General features: G+C 38.4%; 2 protein-coding genes across 12 annotated transcripts; one reads left to right on the forward strand and one right to left on the reverse strand.

The window, feature by feature from the left end:
• On the reverse strand, window positions 1-17,897 carry naxd (NAD(P)HX dehydratase). 11 transcript variants are annotated; one of them, XM_077216677.1, is made up of 11 exons: window positions 17,812-17,897; window positions 12,353-12,802; window positions 10,850-10,988; window positions 10,407-10,452; window positions 10,172-10,260; window positions 9,918-10,026; window positions 7,368-7,418; window positions 6,826-6,930; window positions 3,676-3,796; window positions 3,467-3,587; window positions 1-734 (listed from the first exon to the last, which is right to left on the reverse strand). In XM_077216677.1, exons 2-11 carry the CDS (start codon window positions 12,705-12,707, stop codon window positions 584-586), a joined length of 1,287 nt encoding a protein of 428 aa, XP_077072792.1. In that variant the 5' UTR covers window positions 12,708-12,802; window positions 17,812-17,897; the 3' UTR covers window positions 1-583. The 11 variants fall into 11 exon arrangements, with proteins under 11 accessions (XP_077072792.1, XP_077072795.1, XP_077072794.1 ...); XM_077216680.1 differs by lacking the exon at window positions 17,812-17,897 and adding an exon at window positions 16,288-16,424 and having other exon boundaries at window positions 12,383-12,802; XM_077216679.1 differs by lacking the exon at window positions 17,812-17,897 and adding an exon at window positions 16,288-16,409.
• Window positions 16,330-24,201, forward strand: rab20 (RAB20, member RAS oncogene family). Its single transcript, XM_077216689.1, has 2 exons — window positions 16,330-16,519; window positions 23,233-24,201. The coding sequence occupies exons 1-2, from the start codon at window positions 16,330-16,332 to the stop codon at window positions 23,778-23,780; spliced, it is 738 nt and encodes a 245-aa protein (XP_077072804.1). The 3' UTR covers window positions 23,781-24,201.
• Window positions 24,202-24,492: the final 291 nt, after the last annotated feature.

Consider the following 24,492-nt stretch of genomic DNA (forward strand, 5'->3'; position numbering starts at 1 on the left):
TAAGTAAAACTTCCATGTTAGTTTAATATGTAGAATAACAAACTATATCTAAAAGTGACAGCCACTTTCAATTAATTGTAATTTGACCCACACATTAAATGGGGATTGTGAGTTATTGACAAAACAAGGTGTTAAACAGCTTATTGTAAGGAGAACATCCACTATAAAAGGTATTCCTTTGAATACTTGAAAGTGAGCATTTTTCAAGCAGACCAATAAATGAATTGCAGCTGGTAGTAAGAAAGCAATTCATTCATAGAGGGACAGTGTTAAAACTATCTCTTGGTGGGTTATCATATACAAATCTAAATATTTGCAAACATAACACACATCTATAGACATACATTAAAAAAAACAAAAAACAGTGTTTGGACGTTTATAGAGGGCCACCACACAGATATGTAAGTGGAGAAGTAGTTGATACTGTATTGCAGAACTACAAGAGGCACTTTAAAATAAAAGGGAAAAGAAAAAAAGAACATAGATGCTCAACAATGTACTTCGTGTTTATTTAACAAGTAGCGTTAAGATGCAGACCTTTAGTCTTTATAATGATCATAAAAAGAGAATGGATACACACAGTTTAGCTTTCAAACAACTTCTTGAAAGCGCTGCTTATCTCCTGGATCATGTCAGAGGTGGTGGTTGATCTGCTGTGTTTGTGGAAGGCCTGGCGATTACATTGCCTTGTCAGAGACGTAGCACCGAATGCAGCTAACAGCGAGGGATTCATGCTGAAAAAAAGAAGAAACATTTACAATTAAAGTGGCCATATTCTCTTTTACAAACTCTCCATTTTGTTTTTAAGGTCTACTAGAATAGGTTAAATGCTTGACTGTTATTTTCCCCCCCGACTAGGGGTGGGAGATATTGACAAAAATGAATATCTCGATACGTATTTTCAATATCTCGATATCGATATTCAGACGATATTTTTGCAATCCTTCAAAGAAATGTGTGCAAACTGGCAAAGAAGTTCCAGTTGGTCTTTTGACTTGCTGCATTTGACCTATTATTGTATAGAATTACTAGTACATAAAGATATGAGACATTATTGATTTAAAGACTCATAAACTTTTTAAAATAATAAAATATTATTCAATAGTCATTTATTATTCAAAGTCTTTATTGTTCTTGTATATTTTTAATAGGGGTGTAACGGTTCACAAAATTCACGGTTCGGTTTGATACGATACAGTGGTGACACGGTTCCGTACGTTTTCGATACAGCAAAAATAAAGAAATGCCATAGAAATTTCCTATTTATTAATAGAAAAATTATTTTTAAATAATTGTGAGTTTTCCTACATCTTGAAACTTTTAGTTTTATAAATGTGGGTAATCTTTGAAGGATGAACAAATAATGTTTTGGTCATCACATTAAAAATAAAATTTAAATAACATATAACATTTGAGTTTTGAAGTGCTGGAAAAAGATGTGTGACGTAGTTGAAAGCATTTTAATATTTCTGCCAAACTTCCATGGTTACAAGTTAGTGTTACTACATTAAATCCATGGTGAATGATCTGTGGACTTAAAACCTATAACTAGTTCATTCATGGAACGATGTTTCTCCTGTTTTCCACGTCAGCGCTGTTTGATCAGTTAATAATGGAGAAATTGTAACGCTTCTCACTAGATCTCGTAGCGATGTTATTACTTAAGTGGCGAATTCAAATGCTTTGTTTACTGGATCTCTTATGTAGTAACGGTGTTGCTTCAAGATCGGATCGCGCTGCACTGATATTTGTCCGAAATGATAAATGGTCCGTAAAGCACAAAATAATGAGTTTCGTTCCGCTTTCATTACATTTGCCAGTTGATGTTGCGCAACATTGTGGTGTTCGCTCCAGCGCGGATTTTGGTCGGCAGGAAAAATGGTCCAACCACCGGAATGGTTCGGTTTGTAATGCGTACGGAACCGATCTCTTAGGAAAATGTATTCCATCTTTTGGACTCATTATACAACGCAATTTTCTAATGATGCAATCACGACACTCGCCACTCGAGGACGCCACAGACATTTAAGAAAAACTTTTTAACTTAAAGGGATACTCCACCAGTTTTTCTTATTAAACTATGTTATTCCCTTAACTAAGACGAGTTGATACATACCTCTCTCGTCTCAGTGCGTGCACTATATCGCTCTGTATTGCCGCAAAACTATGTTAGCACTTAGCTTAGCCCATGCATTAAATATGGGCCAAGTAGAGAAGCGACCAAACACTTCCACGTTTTCCCTATGTAAACACAGTTACTCGAGTAGTGTAACTTGGAGTCCGGCTTTGACACCGGCTCCCGCTTCCTCTCGTTGTATTGACGGAAATGTCAGAGGGAGAGGAAGCGGGAGCCGGTAAGAGGACTTTTCACGAGTGAAGATATTATTGCGCCAAGTCGAAGTGCTCAAAAGCACTTGTTATGGTATTCCGCCATACAATATAGTCATCAATTTTAAACGCTTAGAAAAGCGCAACGGTTTATTTTGTGTCACCAGCCCAGGTCAAGTTACACTACTCGAGTAACTGTGTTTACATAGGGAAAACGTGGAAGTGTTTGGTCGCTTCTCTGCTTGGCCCATATTTAATGCATGGGCTAAGCTAAGTGCTAACATAGTTTTGCGGCAATACAGAGCGATATAGTGCACGCACTGAGACGAGAGAGGTATATATCAACTCGTCTTAGTTAAGGGAATAACATAGTTTACTAAGAAAAACTGGTGGAGTATCCCTTTAAGATAATTTTTCCACAAACAACGCATATTTTGCCTTCTCTTTACGATTTTGGATTGTTGCTTCAACCTAAACGTCATAACACACAGGTAAGAACTTCGTAGTTGTATATTGCAAATTAGTAACTTTAGCAGCGTACTCTCGTGCAATTGAGGAACGATCGTGATTTTGTACAAAAAATAAAATACGGTCAAACAAACCCCTACAGTATTAAACTCGCTACATATAATTGTTTAGAAGGTTATAGTGTGCATTATTTGTTTTCTCTTTAACTTCCTTCAGCTCTTTTCATGTTTGGGGGGTCGGATTGTACAAATTATGAAATATTCGATATCCCAATTTTGCATATCGTCCAGACAACAATTTGGATATTATCGTCTAAACGATATATCGCCCACCTCTACCCCCGACATATTTAACAATCATTGCAGCACCTCTCTTCCCAGTCTATCAGTAACACTGTTTAGTTCCTGTCTCTATGAAGCCCCTCCTTCTGTACAGTACAAAAAGTTTGAAAACTAGACAATGGAGGTATTTCAGGGAGTTCTGATATTAGAGAATAACTCCCTTTGGATTGACTTGTACTTTTGCAGACCTTTTTCATGCTCAAACAGCAGCATTACACACACACACACTAAAGGAAGTTGAAAATGTAACAAAACATAATAGGTCCTCTTTAAACTCAGAGTGATGTTCAATGACGCATCAAATAACTACTGAAGATGGAGCACTCTACCCTTTAGTGGCATCTGGAGGTGAGCTGAACGCCCAATGAGCGAAAACTCCTAAGGAACCAGAGAGCAGATCTCCCTGTCCTCCGCAGCGCCGCCCACTGCCCTCTTGACTACAGGTCAGCACTGAAAGCATGTAGAAACAACAGATTAAAGAAAGAAAATGGTGCATTGGAACCTTGGAAAGTCTAAATATTTCAAGAAAGCCACTCACTGTTCTTTCCATCAGTAATAATGTCCTCTTCCCCTTTTAAAACCATGGTCAGATTGCCCAAGGCGATGGTCAGTTGTTGAGCACTTCTCTTGTGGTCGGTACTGTCCAGAGGTTCATGATGCTGAAATCAAAGTTTAATTTAGCACGTACACTGCAACTGTATGAATTAGGTGTCTGTAAAAGCCCTGATATACTATGAAGTTCTTTTTCGCTTAAGGGTAAAAAGAAGATTGAAATACATGACCCGTGGTAATACTGTTAGCAATGCCAATGCCGCCCACACTGAGTTTAGAGGAATATGAAAATATGTGCTGCACTTTTCTTTCAACAATAAATTAAATGGGGATGCTAACAATTGATTCATCGTTTGTGAATCAATCATACGATGATTGATTCATTTGTCGATAATTTAATTGATAAAACGTGCAAGGTCATGCATGTGCATGCTGCTCAACCGCGAAACACGTAAAGCAGACGAGGAAAAATGAAGCAAGCGCGCCAGAAGTTATATTTGGGGTCATTTCATGTTTAAAGGCTAGAGTTACACCTTTATGACTATACGTTTGCGTGTGCATGTGCAGAATTTTGTTTTGTGCAAATGTAAGTTGTAATATGGTGTTTATTTTGTGTAGGCCTATATCTATGCGATTTATCTTTGGTTAAGAATTAATGCTCTATAAAGCGCGCCGGCGATCATCTTCAGCGCATGCAGCTCAAACAGCAATGCACGACTAATAACAACTATGACTGGAACAGTCATATTACATAACATTAAAAACAATATAGTACTAAAATGTTAAATCCACTAGACATTCTGAATAGCACATAACTCAGTTCAAGTTTACTTGTACATTCATGTCATTTTGTGCAGATAATACTTAATATTATGTTTATTTTGTTTACAGGTCCTTCTTAAAAAATTAGCATATTGTGATAAAGTTAATTATTTTCCATAATGTAATGATAAAAATTAAACTTTCATATATTTTAGATTCATTGCACACCAACTGAAATATTTCAGGTCTTTTATTGTTTTAATACTGATGATTTTGGCATACAGCTCATGAAAACCCAAAATTCCTATCTCAAAAAATTAGCATATTTCATCCGACCAATAAAATAAAGTGTTTTTCATACAAAAAAAGTCAACCTTCAAATAATTATGTTCAGTTATGCACTCAATACTTGGTCGGGAATCCTTTTGCAGAAATGACTGCTTCAATGTGGCGTGGCATGGAGGCAATCAGCCTGTGGCACTGCTGAGGTGTTATGGAGGCCCAAGATGCTTCGATAGCGGCCTTAAGCTCATCCAGAGTGTTGGGTCTTGCGTCTCTCAACTTTCTCTTCACAATATCCCACAGATTCTCTCTGGGGTTCAGGTCAGGAGTGTTGGCAGGCCAATTGAGCACAGTAATACCCTGGTCAGTAAACCATTTACCAGTGGTTTTGGCACTGTGAGCAGGTGCCAGGTCGTGCTGAAAAATGAAATCTTCATCTCCATAAAGCTTTTCAGCAGATGGAAGCATGAAGTGCTCCAAAATCTCCTGATAGCTAGCTGCATTGACCCTGCCCTTGATAAAACACAGTGGACCAACACCAGCAGCTGACATGGCACCCCAGACCATCACTGACTGTGGGTACTTGACACTGGACTTCAGGCATTTTGGCATTTCCTTCTCCCGAGTCTTCCTCCAGACTCTGGCACCTTGATTTCAGAATGACATGCAAAAATTGCTTTCATACGAAAAAAGTACTTTGGACCACTGAGCAACAGTCCAGTGCTGCTTCTCTGTAGCCCAGGTCAGGCGCTTCTGCCGCTGTTTCTGGTTCAAAAGTGGCTTGACCTGGGGAATGCGGCACCTGTAGCCCATTTCCTGCACACGCCTGTGCACGGTGGCTCTGGATGTTTCTACTCCAGACTCAGTCCACTGCTTCCGCAGGTCCCCGAAGGTCTGGAATCGGTCCTTCTCCACAATCTTCCTCAGGGTCCGGTCACCTCTTCTCGTTGTGCAGCGTTTTTTTGCCACACCTTCTGGACAGCAGTCAGGTCGGCAGTCTTACCCATGATTGCGGTTTTGAGTAATGAAACAGGCTGGGAGTTTTAAAAGCCTCAGGAATCTTTTGCAGGTGTTTAGAGTTAATTAGTTGATTCAGATGATTAGGTTAATAGCTCGTTTAGAGACCCTTTTCATGATATGCTAATTTTTTGAGACAGGAATTTTGGGTTTTCATGAGCTGTATGCCAAAATCATCAGTATTAAAACGATAAAAGACCTGACATATTTCAGTTGGTGTGCAATGAATCTAAAATATATGAAAGTTTAATTTTTATCATTACATTATGGAAAATAATGAACTATCCCAATATGCTAATTTTTTGAGAAGGACCTGTATATCTGATTAATCTCATATAGGATGCGTTACGTTGAGTGAAATAATCCACTACCAAAGGGCTTCAGTTTACCACGGTGTTCATTCAGCGCATGTAGCTCAAACAGCAAGCACAACTAATAATAACTATGATTGGGACTGTCATATTACATTACATTATAACGAGAACAATATTGTAATAAAACGTTGTGAATTCATTGGGTTTAGTTGCCGTGTTGTTCCAGGAAGAGCGCATCCACAACAGGTCGCCGCAGACCAATGATAGTTCGAAGGCGTTTACCAGCAAGAGCGAACTTTTCCGGAAGATTCGCTTTGGCAAACTGTTTGAACTCCAGAAACAAACTATAACATTTAATTTTGGCCTGAATTGACATCATTGCAGTTTCTTCGATTTAAGTTTATCAGGGCCTTTATGATTCCCCATTTCTGTGTTCTAGGACAGGTTCTTAACCTTTTTGGATTCAGCCTTTGTCCAAGACAATATTCAAAGGCCCACCTATCTACGCTGATATCTACCCCTGGTACTGCTTTTGTAATTTAAAAAAATAAACTAAATAAAAAAATATATTGTCAGTTTATTGTAAATTGTTAGTTTTGGTTTCTTTTAGTATTTTCATTAGGATAGTGTTCATGCAACTACATTTAAATCATTTTAAGTCCCAACCATCTGAGATTCCAGATTCAAACAGAGCCTTAGATATTGCATAGAAATAGAACTTGTGCAGCTACATAGAATGTGCTCACATCCAAAACTCTCACCATGGCCTCATACAGACGAGTAAACTCCATAAAGTTGGGTGTGAGGATTCCTCTCTGATATCCTTGAATGACTGATGGTTCTTTTGCCACTAACCAAAGGCCATCCTTTATAAAAAGAAAAAGAAAAAAAAAAAAACACTTTAGTTTACACAATTGCATTTAGCATTTAGATTTAGATCATGAAATATGCATTAATACCGTTTAAAAGCCATGACGGAGCCATTATCTCTGACCCAGTTCACTGAATCTATTGGCTTTTGTCAACATGGCCAGTATGAAAGCTTGATTGATCAGTGAAGTGACAAAGGCCAAGTATGGTAACCTATGTACTAATGTAAGTTAGTTCATATTAGGAGCAGTGAGTAGTAAACACACACTGCAAACCATGACTAACCCGTGCGATTGGGGTTAGGTGCCTTGCTCAAGGACACCTCAGTCATTTCCTGCTGGTATTGAGAGTCGTACCCGCGACCTTCTGGTTACAAGGCCGACTCTCTAACCATTAGGCCACGACTGCCAGTGTCAGTGAAAACAATACTCACAGCATCAATGATGATTGGTATTCCTCTGAGTTTTGACCTCTCAATAATCTCCTAAAAAGAAACATGAGACAAACATAAATTAAACCAACATAAACACAAATGTGAAGATATATAATGTTAGCAAGCTCTCTAGAAATACACTTCTCAAAATCTTAATTTACACATGCAGTTAAAAGTGTTGCACACTCCTGGTTTTTGTATCATCGATCATTCAGTTATTCCATTAAATCTGACAAACGAAATGCTGGTGTTTTATGGAGGAATGCATGATAAATGGAAAAATTGCTTTAACAAATGGTTTTACACTTAAATAAAAATATTGTCGCACACCGTTAACTTCGCTTGCCATTTTAGGCAGAAATATGTTGCTGAGCACATAATTACAGCTGCTGTGGTCTACATGGCCTATTGTATATTAATTATTAATTGTTCAGCCGATTCTTTTTATATTTAACAACTCTGTTCTGAATTGCAACCATTCAGTTCGACGATGAAACGACGATGCAATGATGAAACTATATCACTCTGAACTGAATTAGAAATGGCTCAGGAGGCAGCTTAAAATGTCAATTTATTTGGAGAAATTTCAAAGTTTCTAATTCTATTAGCCTGGACAATGAAGAAAAAACTGAGCTTTTAAAGGCTGAAACTTAATGTAAGTCCATAAAATGTTTGCCTAAATTTTACAGTACTATAGGACACAGCCTACATTATATTAAGTGGGCTCCTTTAATATTATCAAACCTAAATTTTAACTTCATCTCACAAGCTCAAACAAGATAGTATAAATAAGGCACTGGATCAATTGTGCAGCAGCTCTTGTATAGTTTCATACGCAAAAAATAACAGACATATGCATGTAGGTTCTGAATTAATGATTTAGTGAGATTGGAAATGTTTTCATTCCTTTTAAAACTTTTGTACCTAAATAAATTTGCCGGGCTCCTGTCAATGCCTACTCATTTTAGAATGGAGATCACTGCAATGGTTGTAGCCAATACTAATACCCAATACCCAAACATTTTACTTTTAACCAATGTGGAAACTATTGCATTTATCAATAGCACATGGAAAAACAGTTAGGATCTACTTCAAAAACCTAATTAATGTTATAAAAAATAATAAACAACACTCTGTATCAGCATAGGGTAGTAGCCTATACCAGTGGTATTCAACACACCCAGTATGTTTTCTCAGTCACAAGGCCTTCTATGTGGCATACACGTAGGTGTCTAAATGTAAAATAACATACAAAATAGCCTGTTAAAATATCTGATCTAACCTTTTTATAATATTCATATCCAGATGGGAGAAATATTCACTTTCCTTTTGGTAAATATTGGTAAAAATTCATAGAGATCACATCTTTTATGACTGAGAGAGTATGTTTTTTCTTTCACAAAGTACTACGGCTGCCCTGATGGAAATGTATAACTGTTCCAAAAAAGTATTGTCCGGACCTCCTCTGGGAAGGAAACCGGACCTCTTGGAACTTTAATTGAATAACCCTGGCTTATACTGTAATGGAATAATTGGTGATCGGATGATACACGGACCACACCAACTCATTCTTTCTCATTTTCCACATTTTAGAAAAATTGAAAAGTCCACAAAACAGTAAAATAATTGATAAACGTGCAGTGACCAAATCAACTGTCAAATCAAAATTAAACATCATGTTATCTTCAAAATCAATACAAACAATTCAATTACTTAAGCATAAGCCTTTAGAGCAAGAGGCATTTAAGGTTTAAAGGGTTAGTTCACCCAAAAATATAAATTATTCCATAATTTACTCACCCTCAAGCCATCCTAGGTGTATATGACTTTCTTCGTTCAGCCAAACAGAATTGGAGTTATATAAAAAAAAATATCCTGGCTCTTCCAAGCTTTATAATGGGAGTGAATAGTAACTGAGTTTTTGAAGCCCAAATAAGCACATCCATCTATCATAAAAGTAATCCACACGGCTCATGAGGGTTAATAAAGGCATTCTGAAGTGAAGCGATGCGTTTTTGTAAGAAAAAGGTCCATATAAATATCCATAACTTTATAAACTATCACTGGCTTCCGGTAACGGCCGCATGCAAATCTTAACCCGGCCGAAGAGTGACCTCTGACCCGACGCATAACTAGGACTGGCGTAAGCTTAGGTGAGAATAACAAACAAATAAGGCAGGGCAATAAACTCAAGCTCCGCTGACATTTCTCTTTAAAAATTCTCGTTTTAGACTTCTAATTTGTGACTGGCGTTTTGTTTTGCTACATCCTCTATGCATTTAAAAAAAAAAAAAGGTACCATTCATTCCCATTATAAAGCTTGGAAGAGCCAGAATATTTTTTATTTAACTCAAGATTTTTTGCTTAAAGGCGAGTACATTTTAATTTCTGGGTGAACTAACCCTTTAACTATGTCTAAATTTGTGGTCGATACTATATAGTAGATATAGAAAGCAATTCCCCTTTTAAAATGAAATGCTTATAGTGTTGCATTTTAGTATTGACTACATTACCACAGAAAACATGTTCATGAAGCATAATTTCTCTTGCCTTTGCATTCTTCAGAAGCATATCCTCCCTCCCCAGACCTGGTCCCACAACCAGACTGTGAAGTCTGGGCAGCCATTTTTCAATCTCCTCCACAGCATTGGAACTGTCTCTGGAGGAACACACAGCCAGGAGCAAAACAGCACCACATAAGAACCATCATTCTGAATTTTCTCACGATATGACAATAAAAAAAAAATGTTTTAGCTGGCATGATACACGGAATCAATTCACTGGTAATCAAAGTTCCTGCTCACAGCACTGGATGAACGATGAGCTCAGGACTGTAGGACTTGATGACTGGAGCGGCATCTTTGGTGCAGAACACATGAGACAGATCGGCTCCCTGGAAACAGAAAGGAAGAGTAGAAAGTTAATGACTAGAGATTAAATAGAAGTCATCGATAAATGAGTCGATCTGGAAATGCAACCACTTAAGGATTTTGAAGACAATTTACTGTGTATCTCCCTAAACCTGGGAAAAGTACTTACTACTTTCAAAGCTGAAATAGCTGCAAAGAAAGGTGCTCCTGTGTACCTAACAAAAAAAAAAATACAAAGACTTAAGTTTCACCAAGCAAATATACATACAGAGAGTTAAAACAGAAGAAAAAAGCTTGCCAAGTACTATAACCAACAGCACAGCACCTTATAATACTATTTGCGGCAGAGAATGACTTGATGGTATGTGGTTGAAAGTGAAAAAGTGAGTTAGGTGCAAGCTCTAGAAATTAGACAGTCTAAACATACCAACATTGGGAAAAGAGAAAATGTAAGATGGGATGAAATTGTAAAATTGTAATACAATAGGCTGATTAATAAAATGTGATTGTTTTGCTCACCATCAATTAACAAACCATTGAAGCTCCTCTACAGCTGCTTAGCTAGTAATTTGGTACGTGTATAGCCCTGAGAAAGATCTGTGCGTCACTTACTCTTGACATCCTCCGATGATCCCAATGCGCCCATCCTGACCCTTGTGTTTTTTGGATGTCAATGGAGGAATTGTCTTTCGTACAAGAGGAATGACACTGTCCATGCCTGCCGTGCCCAGAGAGAAAGAGCGCTCTATGACTGAAGGAAGAACACAGAAACAATGAATCAATAATAAACAAATAACAATCTTTAGTTTCATTATAAACCAGAGCTGCTTTGTTCAGTTCCATGCATTGGGACTATACTATTTGAAAGAGATAGTCATTTTAGCTGTTTTGTTAAAATTACAGTTTTCCAGAACTTGTTTAACTAAAATGAAAATTTTGTCATTATTTTTTCATCATTTATTTATCTCACTTTAAACCATGTTGTTGTTTTTCAATGGAACACAAAAAAAAGATATTAAGAATGATAAAACCCAGGGATTCACGATATATCGCGCACCATATCGGTATCGGACGATATATTTTCATTTGAAATGTTATCGTTATTGGCCCGATAAGAAAATTTGACTGATATATTAAAGCTGAGACACTTCAGATGCGCACTGTTCAACATGGGGGTTTTGAATTGCTTGAAATATGATTGGAATCATTTCAAAACTACAGTAAAGTTCAAAATTGCCTGTCATATAGGCTACATAAAATTATAATGAGAAAGATGGCTTTTACTTGTGAGACTTTTGTTTTTGTAAGAAGGTTGTAAAAAAAATTATATTAAAATTTGGATTTAGATTTATCGGCCAATATATCGGTGATCAGCTTTAAAATATAAAGAATTATCAGTATCGGCCAAAATTTTCCTATCGGTCCATCCCTAACAAAACCAGTCCATACAGCTTGTATTTTCAGAGTCTTCTGAAGACACTTGAGCTTGATATTTAGGCTTTTATTCACTGAAAATCTTCCCTTCTGCTGTAGCTCATAATTCTGAATTTTACATACTCAACCCACAGGTTCACTTAAAACCCAACACTGTTTTAGCACCAATGACATCAAACCTACCACTATTTTTTAAATCTGAGCTTGAACCCAAATTTTATTTCAGAGCTTGAGCAGTGAGGAGGATTATCAGTGAACAAATGACTAAAATATATGTTCCATAAAGCTATAATACTGCTTTAGAAGACTTGGAATATAGCTGTATTGACCACTTTTATGATGTTTTTGGGAGCCTTTTCAGTCACAATGTAGCATTATCAATGTATGGAAAATAAGTCCATTGTGTTCAGAAAGAAAAACCAAGCCGAATTCTTGTTTTTTTGGCTTTTTTTTCCATTCTTTTGTTTTTGGAAAATGAAACGTTTCTAATTATTCTGCTTTCAATATTAAAAAGGGGAAAAAACACTTGAACAATGCGAAAAAACTAAAAAAACAACAACAGAATTTTCATCTTTGGATGAACTACCTTTTCATTGGATTTTTGCAGTAAAGCATTGGATAAAATGACGGTTTTTGATTTCATATTTGGCAATTCAAAGTATAAGGCAACTCTAGACGAACATTTAGTATCACCCTCTTCCATGAGCAGACCTGGGCCAGCTGGTTGGCTGTGGCTGGCAAACTCGTTCAAGGAAGACGGATGGTTACGATTCCCAAAAGAGGGACGCATGAGTGGTACGGTGAGGTTAGTCTGGGGTATACAAGAGGGCTGCGGAGTGGCAGCCGGTGCAGGAGAGGATGTGCTGATGCCAGCGAAAATCTGGCCCAACATCTGCAGCATCTGCAACTCTCTGGAATGTTCCTCCTCCCTGCGCTTATCCTCAGCCTGAAGACGCTGCTCCTCAAGCCGGTAGAAGTTGTCTTCTGCTTCCATGCTCTGCTCCAAGAACTTCTCCATCAGCTTCTCCAGCGACATGTTCGCGAATCGCTTCTTGCTTCTCCGTGGCCTGCTCGACGAGGATGCGGGCGGGTTGGTCTTTGTTAGGCTGCTCTGTTTGGTTGGAAATGAACCTTCAAAAGAAAAAAGATACAGATATTAACATGCACATGCATAGAGGAAACCAGGCCGGTTGGGCTAAAGATGGCAGATCATTGCTTTCTGACTGATCAGAATAAGTTGACATACTCATGCCTCCTACGGTCACCGGAATGGGGCAGGATGGATACTCAGTTTTGATTGTATGCTCCATAAAAGAGCATTCACCACTGCCATCCATGTGAGCCTCCTGCGAGAGTTCAGTACTCTCAGCATCTTCATCCATCGTCTCATCTCCCCCAACGGCAACACTATCAATATCCTGCCTCTCTACTAACGGTCTATTGCTCAATATCCTCTCCATCTCGTCGTAGAACTTGCACATCTTGTGGTACTGCCCATTTTTCCTGGATCCCTCCTTCGCTTGAAAATACTGCCTCTTTAAGCTCTTAACCCGTATTCTGCATTGGTCTGGTGTCCTATCGAAGCCTAGTTCGCACAAACGGTTCGCGACGTCTCGGTAAACGTGGCTATTCCTAAAGTTTCCGTCCAGTGCCGTCTGCACGTCGTGCTCACCCCATATATTCAACAGCGCTCTGGTCTCCATGTCCGACCACAGGAAACCGCGCGTTGCATTCACTAGCATGATGGTCGAAACAACCGAGCACGGATGCAACTCGGTTTCGCATCGAACAGGCGGCGGCGATATCTGGGCCTTGTTTTGACGACGTCTCATGCAGTTTCCGAGCGCATAGCGATAAAGGCCTCGCCGAGATTAACTGAGCTGGTTTATGCAAAGCTGCTTAGAACTTCGCCAGTGTTTACCGCGCCAACAACAGTAAGAACGTCACCACAACGTTGTGTACTACGTCATCGCAATCGTGCGCTCTACGCCACGGCTCAGTGGCGAAAACCGTCAAATAGCTTTGAGAATGTTTCCAAGAATACTTTTAACAAAGCACTTTCACTCTGCATGTTCAGCTTATCGTGTTCATTGTTTGAAAAGTGAGTTACATTTAATAAAAAAAAGAAACTAATAAAATAAAGTGTGGTTCAAAACTTACAGGGTGAGGGTATGCGATTCAGTTTAAACCGGACAATAAGCTGAAGAATCTTAAATGAATAAAACATTAATGAAAAAAACAAACATTTGTGGCATGTGAACTCCTTCAGAACATACTCAAATCTTACATAAATCACCAGCCTTTGCATAAACTCGCGGAGTTCACTCAAAACGTTGATGCTTTAATTTATAATGAAAATGCATAACATTAAAAATAGATCGGAAGCATTTGGACTCCAGTACTTTGTGGCACTTTCCTTTGGCATTTACCTTTATCATACAGCAACACTGCTACAATCGCAATGGTTACAGTTATCACGCCGAGAAGTGAGCATTTACGTCCATGCATTCCGTCCTCCTCAACCTACTCATAGTTTGGGAAACCAACCAACGATAAACTCCGATCTTACCAATTGCCAGAATTAGTGGCTGTTCAGAGAAAATGAAGGTGGCACGTTTGAGCAGATTCATCAAGTTCACGGGTAAACAAACTCTGTTCAGGTAGAGTGGGCGCTGTGGAGCTTAAGGATTAGATGCAGTATCCAGTCAGATAACAGGAACAAAGTTCAATATTTATTCTAATTAATGAATCTGTGATAAAGGACTTCTCTCGATCAGATAGACACAGAAGAATTGTCCTCCCTGTACAATCGTCAGACTTCCGCTGACGCTCTGCTTTTGTCGCTTATGCGTGATGACATAAGCGAAATTCAGTCCACATGTGACATGAAATACACCCAAAACAATGCCACTCACTGTAGCGACGACTGTTTACAATGATATTAAAACTGCAAAAACAGCTCTATTTATTTAGCGCCGCCTTTACTGTTTTACTTCCTGTGACGTCGGCACTGAAGTTAAATTTGCCCCGCCCGCCGCTGTTAAGCTGGAAAGAACTCTGACTCATGTAGGCGAATCGATTCCTTTGAACAGCCGTTTTCAAAGAACCGGTTACAAAAATGATTCAATTGATTTATTTAAAGGGATAGTTCACTCAAAAATGAAAATACTGTCATTAATTACTCACCCTCATGACGACTTTCGTTCATCTTCAGAACACAAATGAAGATCATTTTGATGAAATCTGAGAGCTTTCTATCCCAGACAGCTACACAACTACCACTTTGATACTTCAAAAAGTTCATAAAGAAATTGTAAAACTAATCAATATGAATTTAGCGATTTAGTCAATTAATAAGGTTCATTCTCGTGTGTTATTCTGCACGTTTGAGCTTCAGCGAGAACCAATGAGGTTCATTTTCATGTGTTACCAGCATGTTTGAGCTTTGTTCTTGTTTGTCAAGCAGATTTGGTTGCACAGAAATGGGCAACTCCGATCCTCGAGGGCCACTGTCCTGCAGAGTTTAGCTCCAACCCTGAATAAAATAGTTTTTTAGTAATCCTCAAAACATTGATTAGCTTGGTCCGGTGTGTGGTTGGAGCTAAACTCTGCAGGACAGTGGCCCTCGAGGACCGGAGTTGCCCATCCCTTATGTTCACTGATCAATGTTTATGGTAATAAAAGCCCTCAATTAAATCTATTCATCATATAAAGCGATCGAGTCTCTTCAGAAAATTTGGATCAACCGATCAATCGAAATGGATTAGTTTTACGTCAAAGTGGTAGTTGCGTAGGTCGTCAACGGACGGACAGAAATCTCTCAGATGTGATCAAAAAGATCTTCATTTGTGTTCAGAAGATGAACATAGTCTTATGGGTGGACGACATGAGGGTGAGTAATATATGACAGAATTTAAATTTTTGGATGAACAATCCCTTTAAGCTAGGATGTCATCACATGGTCCCTTGATCCAAGCATGCTCTAAAATGTTAGGAATGTCATTTGATGATTTTGTTCTTTGTATATATTTATTTTATTTTATTTTGTTGTATTTTTATTTTTACTGTCTTTATATGCCACTGTCTTTATATGCTGGAAAAAATGCTCAAAAATGTTCACATTTAAGCTAATGTAGACATGTCACTATTAAGATTTGTTCATGTTCAACTAAAACATTTAAAAAACATTTAGCTAAATTAGCACATTTAGCTATTGTATTTTCATGTGTCCCAGTTTATTTTACAGGCATTTTACAATTATAAAAACACAATTAACATTTACATTAAACAATAATAAAAAAAATATTTTAAATAGTGAGCTAGCACGAGAAGCACTCGGACTGATTCAATCAGATTGTTGAATGAATCTTGACTCAAAAGAATGATTCGTTGACGAAACGGACAGCACCGCATTACCGATTAACCCAACTTGAAAGTTCTTTAGTTAGAAAATCGGCGACGTTACTAATCTTCTGTAAAATCTTTTTTTTCTGACTTAACCCACACAAATGGGATTTATTTCGCCAAGCTTTGTACGGAGGACGTAAGATCATGCACTTTAAAACCCATGATGGTGGGAAAGCCCGTCCTCTGGATTGTTTATGTAGAGGTTTTACCTGTAAGAGTTGAGTGTGCATGAGTGGCATGTGTTTGGAGACATGCCTCAAGCCTCAAGGACCAAGAAACCCGACGTGAAAGTCGTCATTCTGGGGGACATGAACGTAGGAAAGACTTCTCTCCTCCACAGATACACGGAGAGGAAATTTAAGGACACTATAAGCACCGTCGGAGGGGCGTTCTTCCTCAAACAGTGGGGACCCTACAACATATCCATATGGGACACTGCAGGTTGGCTATACTCTTTATTTACTAAAACAGAGCCCAAAATACATAAACACGTTATCACAGCGTGTTTCGCAAAATATGTATGTATTTTAAAAGAATACCAACCAAGTCAGCCGAACTTTTAACTAAATAAACACAATCATATTTTGTCAAGTGAGAGATATTTCAATAATATCTTGTTTTTTTTTCGTTACTATTTTTTGTGAGTTTCTGCTTTATTTGTTGGCATTTGTTAAATCCCGATTTAAGAGCTCAGAAATGCTTTCTCACAGTGATGGTTATGGCCTTTTTTCCCGTAAATGTCAGCACTTTTGGTTCCTCATTCAAATATTTAACAACTGGCCCTGTCATGCGTGAAGTTCATAGAACTTGACCTACTTCAAAATTTACAAGAAAAAATATATATATTGGCATATTTTATTTATATTTAGAATGTCTGAGACCGTGATTTTTACTTATGCATAGCCCTATTTCACCTGATTTTTATAAAAATGAGTCAATGCCTTGGTCAATGTTTGAAAACTTCAGCCATTGAATGCACTTTTTTAGTCTTTTGTGTGGTGTAAAATACTAACATTCTTCAGGGTTTTTACTAGACGGCCGACTCCATCAAAATTCGTGCCGCCTCATGGCTCTCGACAAAACTCGGACATGCTCAGATACACTTTTCCACCGTGACGGTTCTGTTGCGGGTTCCCGCCATGTGTCCATTCTTTTCAAACCGTAGGCCTATAGTTAGCCGATAGTGCTGCGCGGATCATACTCCGTGGGTCGGGCGGGCCAAGTAATAAATACATAGGCTAACATTCCAATGAATCGCTTGTCCGGGACGCGTGTTTTTTTTTTTTTTTGAAGGGACAAAGTGAAAGAGAATTGTACTTGCCCAACCGGATAAATGATCCTGATTTAAAAAAAAACAAAAAACTAGGGAATCACCGAAAACACGAGGATGAATCTGATTTTATTTAATTGAATGTAGGTTGATTGATAGCATTGATAATACCTAATGAAGGCCTACTGACGGTAACAAAGTTGCACTGTTGAGGCTCGCGCAGTTATTAATAACATTGTACAGAAGAAACCCCAGACAGTAACATAGTTTCGGCCCAGATCCGGCCCACATCTGGTCCACGTGGATTCCACACATACCAGATGTGGGCCGGATCTGGGCCGACACTGTTCCTGTCTGCATCACACCACCAGAGTGCTGTTTTCCTGAATACCATTTCGATTGAAACCAATACACTGATTTCATAACAGTTCAATAAACAAATAGTTAAAATTAAGTCACTTACATTTTAGATGCAATGACTGTTTTTGTTCTGTTTCAGCAGCGAAAATAGTCCCAAACAAAGATCACAGCAGAACCACAGCGCATCTCAAAACACTCCATGTTGTATTACTGAATTCAGATAGCACACGCACGTCTGCAAGGTGTCTGTTAAAGATCACTTCATCTGGAAAGCATCTGCTGTTTACTAACATCTGATAGACATCTTTAAGATGTCAGTTTAACATACATTCTAAATCATTACATCTTAAAGACATCTTCTAAACGTCTATTTGACATCTGACAGGAAATGTCCTATAGATGTATTGCAGATGAGCAAACACTCTAAAAAATACGTCTTCCAGATGTAAACACACACATCAAATAGGCAACTCCGTGATGTACATGTGCTACCTGGGAATGATCCAGCGTTTTGAACGAATCGGTTGAATGAAAGATTTGTATGTATTTGAATGTATTGATCAAATTTAAGAATTTGAAATGAGAGATGGACCATACATTTAATAAAATTAGGGGGGAAATGCCCTTGATAAAGGTAAAAATATATATATTCTGATAAGAGTGTTTTCCAACATGTAATGAAACATTGGCAATTTAAGTATGAAGGGAGTAAAGCCTATGTTTAGGCTATTAAATGTAATTTTCCCAAAAGAAGAACTTTTATTTTAAATAAATGTTATTTTTGAATAATCAGCCTACTTCAGTGTGATATGTTTCACAATTATCATGCTTAACACTGATAATTGTAATAATGGTAACGCGATGATCAGATGGAGATATCTAAATCAAAGAAAATCATTTGGGCAGTTGGCGGGTGGATTATTTATTTTTAACAGTGGATTTGGGTGACTCAAAGTGCACCAGATTATCTATCTATCTATCTATCTATCTATCTATCTATCTATCTATCTATCTATCTATCTATCTATCTATCTATCTATCTATCTATCTATCTATCTATCTATCTATCTATCTAATGTAGAAAGTAGCCTATGTAATTTCCTGTGGAATTTTATTCTGTTCAGATGACAGATGACCCCGTGTACTGCTGTTTGCGGTCTCTTATCTGGCAAAAAGTCACATGCTTGTGAGCTAGTCAGATGAGGGTGTATTGAATCATTTTGGTGTGTGTGTGTGTGTGTGTGTGTGTGTGTGTGTGTGTGTGGAAACTAAAGGTTTCACTGGTCACACAGTTGTTTCTCAGGGGTGGGGGTAGGAGGGACGAAAGACATTCACCATCAAGTTATGAAGCTGTACATTTCTCAGTTTTTCTAAATGTGGGAGTGTAGATCAATTTGTGTTTAATGGAAAAAAATAACCTGGATTTCCAGGAACGTAAAGCATGCAGATCATCATGTGAACAGAATGACAGTTTGTCATAAATTTTTTATTATTATTTAATTTTCATGTTCCAAGTCTTTAACCCTGTAAAGCCTATTGTATCATATTTGATACATTAATTTTTAAGGCCTCTAAATTACCTGCATGATCAAAACATTATTATTTTTGTTTTTTACAAAGTAAAAGCCCTTTTAGTATCATAAAAAAAATTGTCAGGTCATTGTCGCTCTATATTTTGTTGGGAGATATAGAGTGGCAACTGATATTTATATGCATTTTATTAGTCTATGGAAGTTTGTTTACTGCCACAGAATATAAAATAAAAAAAGGTAATTGCAAATTTTATCTCGCAGTTCTGACTTTTTTTCCCCGCATTGCAAGTTTACATATCACAATTCAGACGTTTTATGTAAAAAAGTTTGAATTGCGAGATGTAATTTAACTAATGTAAAACACGTGATGACGTCAAACTTCAGCGCTTCAGTAATTTTTTTAAATTACATTTCAAGAAACATGCAAAGAAACATTTAACAACCAACAGTTAGTTGTTTGTAACGCTTGCATTCTTCAGAGGGATCTACAGAGTGGCAGGTACATGAACATTAACACATTTTACCCTTATCATTAGTTCATCTGGTGATGGTAGTAATAGTACAGTATATATGGCTTACTTTCTCTGTATTACCTCACCATGTCTGAGTTGATATTGTTGGTGCGCCTGAAGCTCATACAGCAGAGCATAATGCTAGCAACGCCAAGTTAATGGGTTTGAATTCAGGGAAGGTATAGACTAATAAATTGTATTCCATGAATATACTGTAAATCCCAACGTTAAATGTATTCATCTTTATGACTTCTCGATGTTGCGTAAGCTTATTTTCACTGGGGAGGGAGTTTTGAGTTGTCAAAGTTACAGTATTTACATTTTTAATGTAGGCTACAATGAACTTGGGATGCTCCAATCGATCGGCCGCAGATCATTATCAGCCGATAACCACATTCGCTCCTCCTCCACACACTCTTTCTCACAAAGATAAACACACAGCCACACATAGCAGACAGCGTGTGTGATTACCTGCGTCTGTCCTTCATCAGGTCAAGTCATATTATATTTGTAAAAAAAATCAGTTTGCAGTTTGGATGAAGATATGGAGCCAGGGCAGCCGCCAAGGCATATATATAATAATATAACCAAGGCAACATCTGTGGTATTACTTCATCCGAAAAAAAAGGTTACCCGTGACAGTCAACGGAGAGCTTACATATCGCTTATGTAAAGCTTGAATGATCGGGATCAGTAACTGGCCGATCATGATAACAAAAAAATCAGTGGTCGTATCGGCTGCAAAAATCCTGATCGAATCATCCCTGTTATGAACATTTTATCTCAAATAGGAATGTTAATTGAAGTTATTATGATTTTAACTTTGAACTTGATTTGGTGGCATGCAAGTATTTTGAAAATTAAAATGAGCCCTGTTTATAAGTATTAGATGTTTCATTTGCATTAGAGGTCTATAATTGTACACATTTTTGCTGCATGAAATGCATAAGAATTGGGAACAAAGCTCTCTCTCACATCCTTCAAACACAAACAGTAGAAGCCTAGTTAGTTGAAGACCAATACATATTTTTACAACAATAAGCTCTTGTATTTCTGCTGTTACAGCTCTCAGTATGATGACTGACAACCTTTGGCTTTCTTTTTTTAAAGGAGAAAGTAAAAGAGAAAAAGAAATTGATAAGTTTACCCCCAGTCTGTAACTTTTTATTTCTTTAACTAAGTAGATTTGGCCCCCCAGAACTATTCAGGGTACTTGTGTTTAATTCTGTTGACCTTTGAACCGTTGATTCCTCATCAGTAAGGTTGTAAAACGTTCAGCTAAAATGAGCTTTTCTAACTGTAATGCACAAACTTTGTATACAGCAGGTTCTATTTAATGTTTAATATGTTTTACTTTGTAAGTCTCAAATATACACCATATTTAGTTAAAGTCAAACCAATGTCCTGAAAACTGTTACCTAACTGTTACCTCTGTGTTGTTGTGACTGATGAAACGTTTCCATTTTGAGGACGAATGACCTAGTTGTGGCCAAATACATTTTACACTCTAATGGATTTCATTGGCTATGTTTGTTTGGCTTATTATGTTAGGTTAAATATAAAAATATGTAGTAAGAATATATTGGCAATGGTATTAGGACACCTGATCATTACACCAACAGTGACTGTAATGACATCACATTCTAAATACATGGACATTAATATGGAGTTGGCTGCCCCTTTTCATCTATAACAGATTCCACTCTTCTGGGAAGGGTTTCCACAAGATCTTAGAGTGTTTCTGTGGGAATTCTTTCCCTTTCATCCGGTATAGCATTTATGTGGTCAGGCACTGATGTTGGACAAGAAGGCCTGGCTCACAATCTCCGTTCCATTTAAGCCCAAAGATGTTGGATGGGGTTGAGGTCAGGGCCAGTCAAGTTCTTCCACATAAATCTCATCCAAACCATGTCTTTATAGACCCTGGTTTGTGCACTAGGGCACAGTCGTGCTGGAATTGAAAAGGGCCTTTCCAAAACTGTTGCCACAAAGTTGGAAGCATAGCATGGTCCAATAAGTCTTGGTGTGCTGAAGCATTAAGATTTCTCTTCACTGGAAGGGAATAGGGGGCATTGCCTGAAAAACAGCCCCACACCATTATCCCTACTCCACCAAATTTTACAGTTGGCACAATGCAGTCAGACAGGTCTTGTTCAACTGGTTTCTGCCTAACCCAAATTCGCCCATCAGACTTCAAAATACAGAAGCGTGATTCGTCACTCCACAGAACACGTATCCACTGCTCCAGTCCAGTGGTGGCATGCTTTACTCCACTCCATCCGACTGCTTGGCATTGTACTTGGTGGTGTGAGGCGGGCATGCCGCTGCCAGGCCATGGAAACCCATTCCGTGAAGCTCCCGCCGCACAGTTTTTGTTCTGATAATGCCAGAGTTTGGAACGCTTCAGCGATGGAATCAGCAGAGCGTAGGCGATTTTTACGCACCATGTGCCTCAGCACTCGGTGAACCGCTCTGTGACTTTATGTGGTCTTGTGTTTCATGGCTGAGTTGCTGCTGTTCCTAAATGCTTCCACTTTTTAATAATACCACTTTCAGTTGACCTTGAAATATCTAGCAGGGATGAAATTTCATGAACTGACGTAAGGTGTGTTCACACTTGTAGTTTGGCTCGCTTGGTTTGTTTGGTCCAGAATCTGGACCAAACATTTAGTCCTGTTCCGCTTAGCGTTCTCATTAGCATTTTAACACCGAACCTAAAGATACCAATGCTAAAGGCATAGGAATCTGTTCACAACGATTGGTCGGCTTTTATTATGTAGGCCTATATTTCGAGACACAACTGGCAGAACATCCAAGACAATGCTGTGTGCTAGGATAAATGCTCTCATTGTATGTGCGTAGCCTACATATGATGGTTTTCCGACCTGCTGCAAACTCGTGAAGCGCTTATAAATGTGTAAAGGAGTCAAAACAGCGGCAGGAATACGTCCGTCACACACACAAACATAGATCTGCTGCTAGGAACTGAGAAAAAAAGGTATGCTTGAGCATTCTGTCCTTTTTAGAGGCGCATCTTGTGACATCATGTCCCTTTTCTGGTCTGTGTTGCGTTTATATATCATTCGAACCGTGCCAGCGGTCTTGGTCCACTTGTTTGGTGCACACCAGGGCAGCGTTCACACTTATTCAAATGAACCGCACTAACTGAGCAATCGCACCAGGGTACGTTTTAATCGAACCAAACTGGCCAAGTGTGAACACACCCTTATTGTTTTTATTTTATTTTTTACATGTTTGTAAAGGAAAACTTCCTTCCTAGGTGCTTGATTTTATACACCTGTGCCAATGGGTCTGATTGAAACACCTGATTAAGTGTGTCAGTGTCCCAATCCTATAATATAATATTTTTGTCTTAGAAAAGTAATACTTGTAATACTTACAAGTATTCCGTTTAAATAGTACTCAAGTAAAGTGCAAATTCTCCAAATGAATACTGATCGTCACATTTGTGCTTTGCAGGTCGAGAGCAGTTCCATGGCCTGGGCTCCATGTACTGCCGTGGCGCGGCTGCAGTCATTCTCACCTATGACGTTACCAACTGGCAGAGCCTGGCTGAGCTGGAGAACCGCTTCCTGTCCCTGACCGACACCGCCAACACTGACTGCATATTCGCCATAGTGGGTAACAAAGCAGACCTTACCGACGCTCTCGCTCAAGGGCCAGACACAGAGAGCGAGCGAGGGGACGAAGCCCAGCCCGAGGTCACGTGTCCGACTCCTCCCGGCACTCCGCTCCAGCACAAACAGGTGAGCAGAGAGGACGCCGTCGCTCTGTACGCCCGCGTGCTGCGCTACAAAGGCCTGGAGGAGAAGGCCTGTCTGCCTGCCGAGACCGTGTGCTTTGAGACAAGTGCTAAAACGGGTTACAATGTGGACGTTTTGTTTGAAACCCTCTTCGATCTGGTTCTGCCCTCCATTCTGAAGAAGCGGAGCGAAGGAGAGAGTTCCACTGTGGACCTGGAGACGCCAATGGAGGTGAAAAGGACTAAAGCAGGATGTTGTGCCTAGAGTCTGGCAAACAGGAGGCGTGAGGATTGTGGGATTGTGTTGTCAATCAGTGCCAAAGAAGGAATGGATATGAATCATACCGCCACTAAACTTAAACTAGAGTTTATTTGAACTACTGCTATGTGCTGATTTATCTTACTCCAGAGCAGTATTAAAACAAACTTTTTTGGGGGCAAGGAATTAAAAGATAGAATAACTTGATCTTGCTGAATAGTCTTTGTTTTAATTTTGTCAAATAGTTTTACTTTCTTTGTTGTTCTTTGAATTAATGGAACGGAATGGTCATCATCTCTGTGATTATAAATATTATTTTGAAATTTATATCTACATTATATTTTGTAAAAATTCTATGAACATTTTCTGATACTGCCTCACTAATTCTAATATGAGAAAAATAAAAATTCTTAAATCTTGGAATAAATGGGTTAGTCTGTGTGGTTAGTGTGAGAAAGCTTCACGAAGTACACTGTCATTCAAAATGCTGGTAATATGCTGATTTGCTGCTCAAGAAACAGTATAATTAATGTATAATCAACAGTTGTGCTGCTTAATATTTTTGTAGAAACCATGATACATTTCTTTAGAATTATTTGATGAATAGAAAGTTCAAAAGAACAGCGTATGTTTGAAATAGACAGAAAGTGGTCAACAATTACTTTTATTTTACAAGAATTGATGTGGGCCCTATATAAGGTTCTTCATAAATGCATAA

Source organism: Siphateles boraxobius, unplaced genomic scaffold (genome assembly GCF_051911475.1).
Source record: "Siphateles boraxobius isolate OS27281-9 unplaced genomic scaffold, OSU_SipBor_1 7, whole genome shotgun sequence".
NCBI classification, from domain to species: Eukaryota; Metazoa; Chordata; class Actinopteri; order Cypriniformes; family Leuciscidae; genus Siphateles; species Siphateles boraxobius.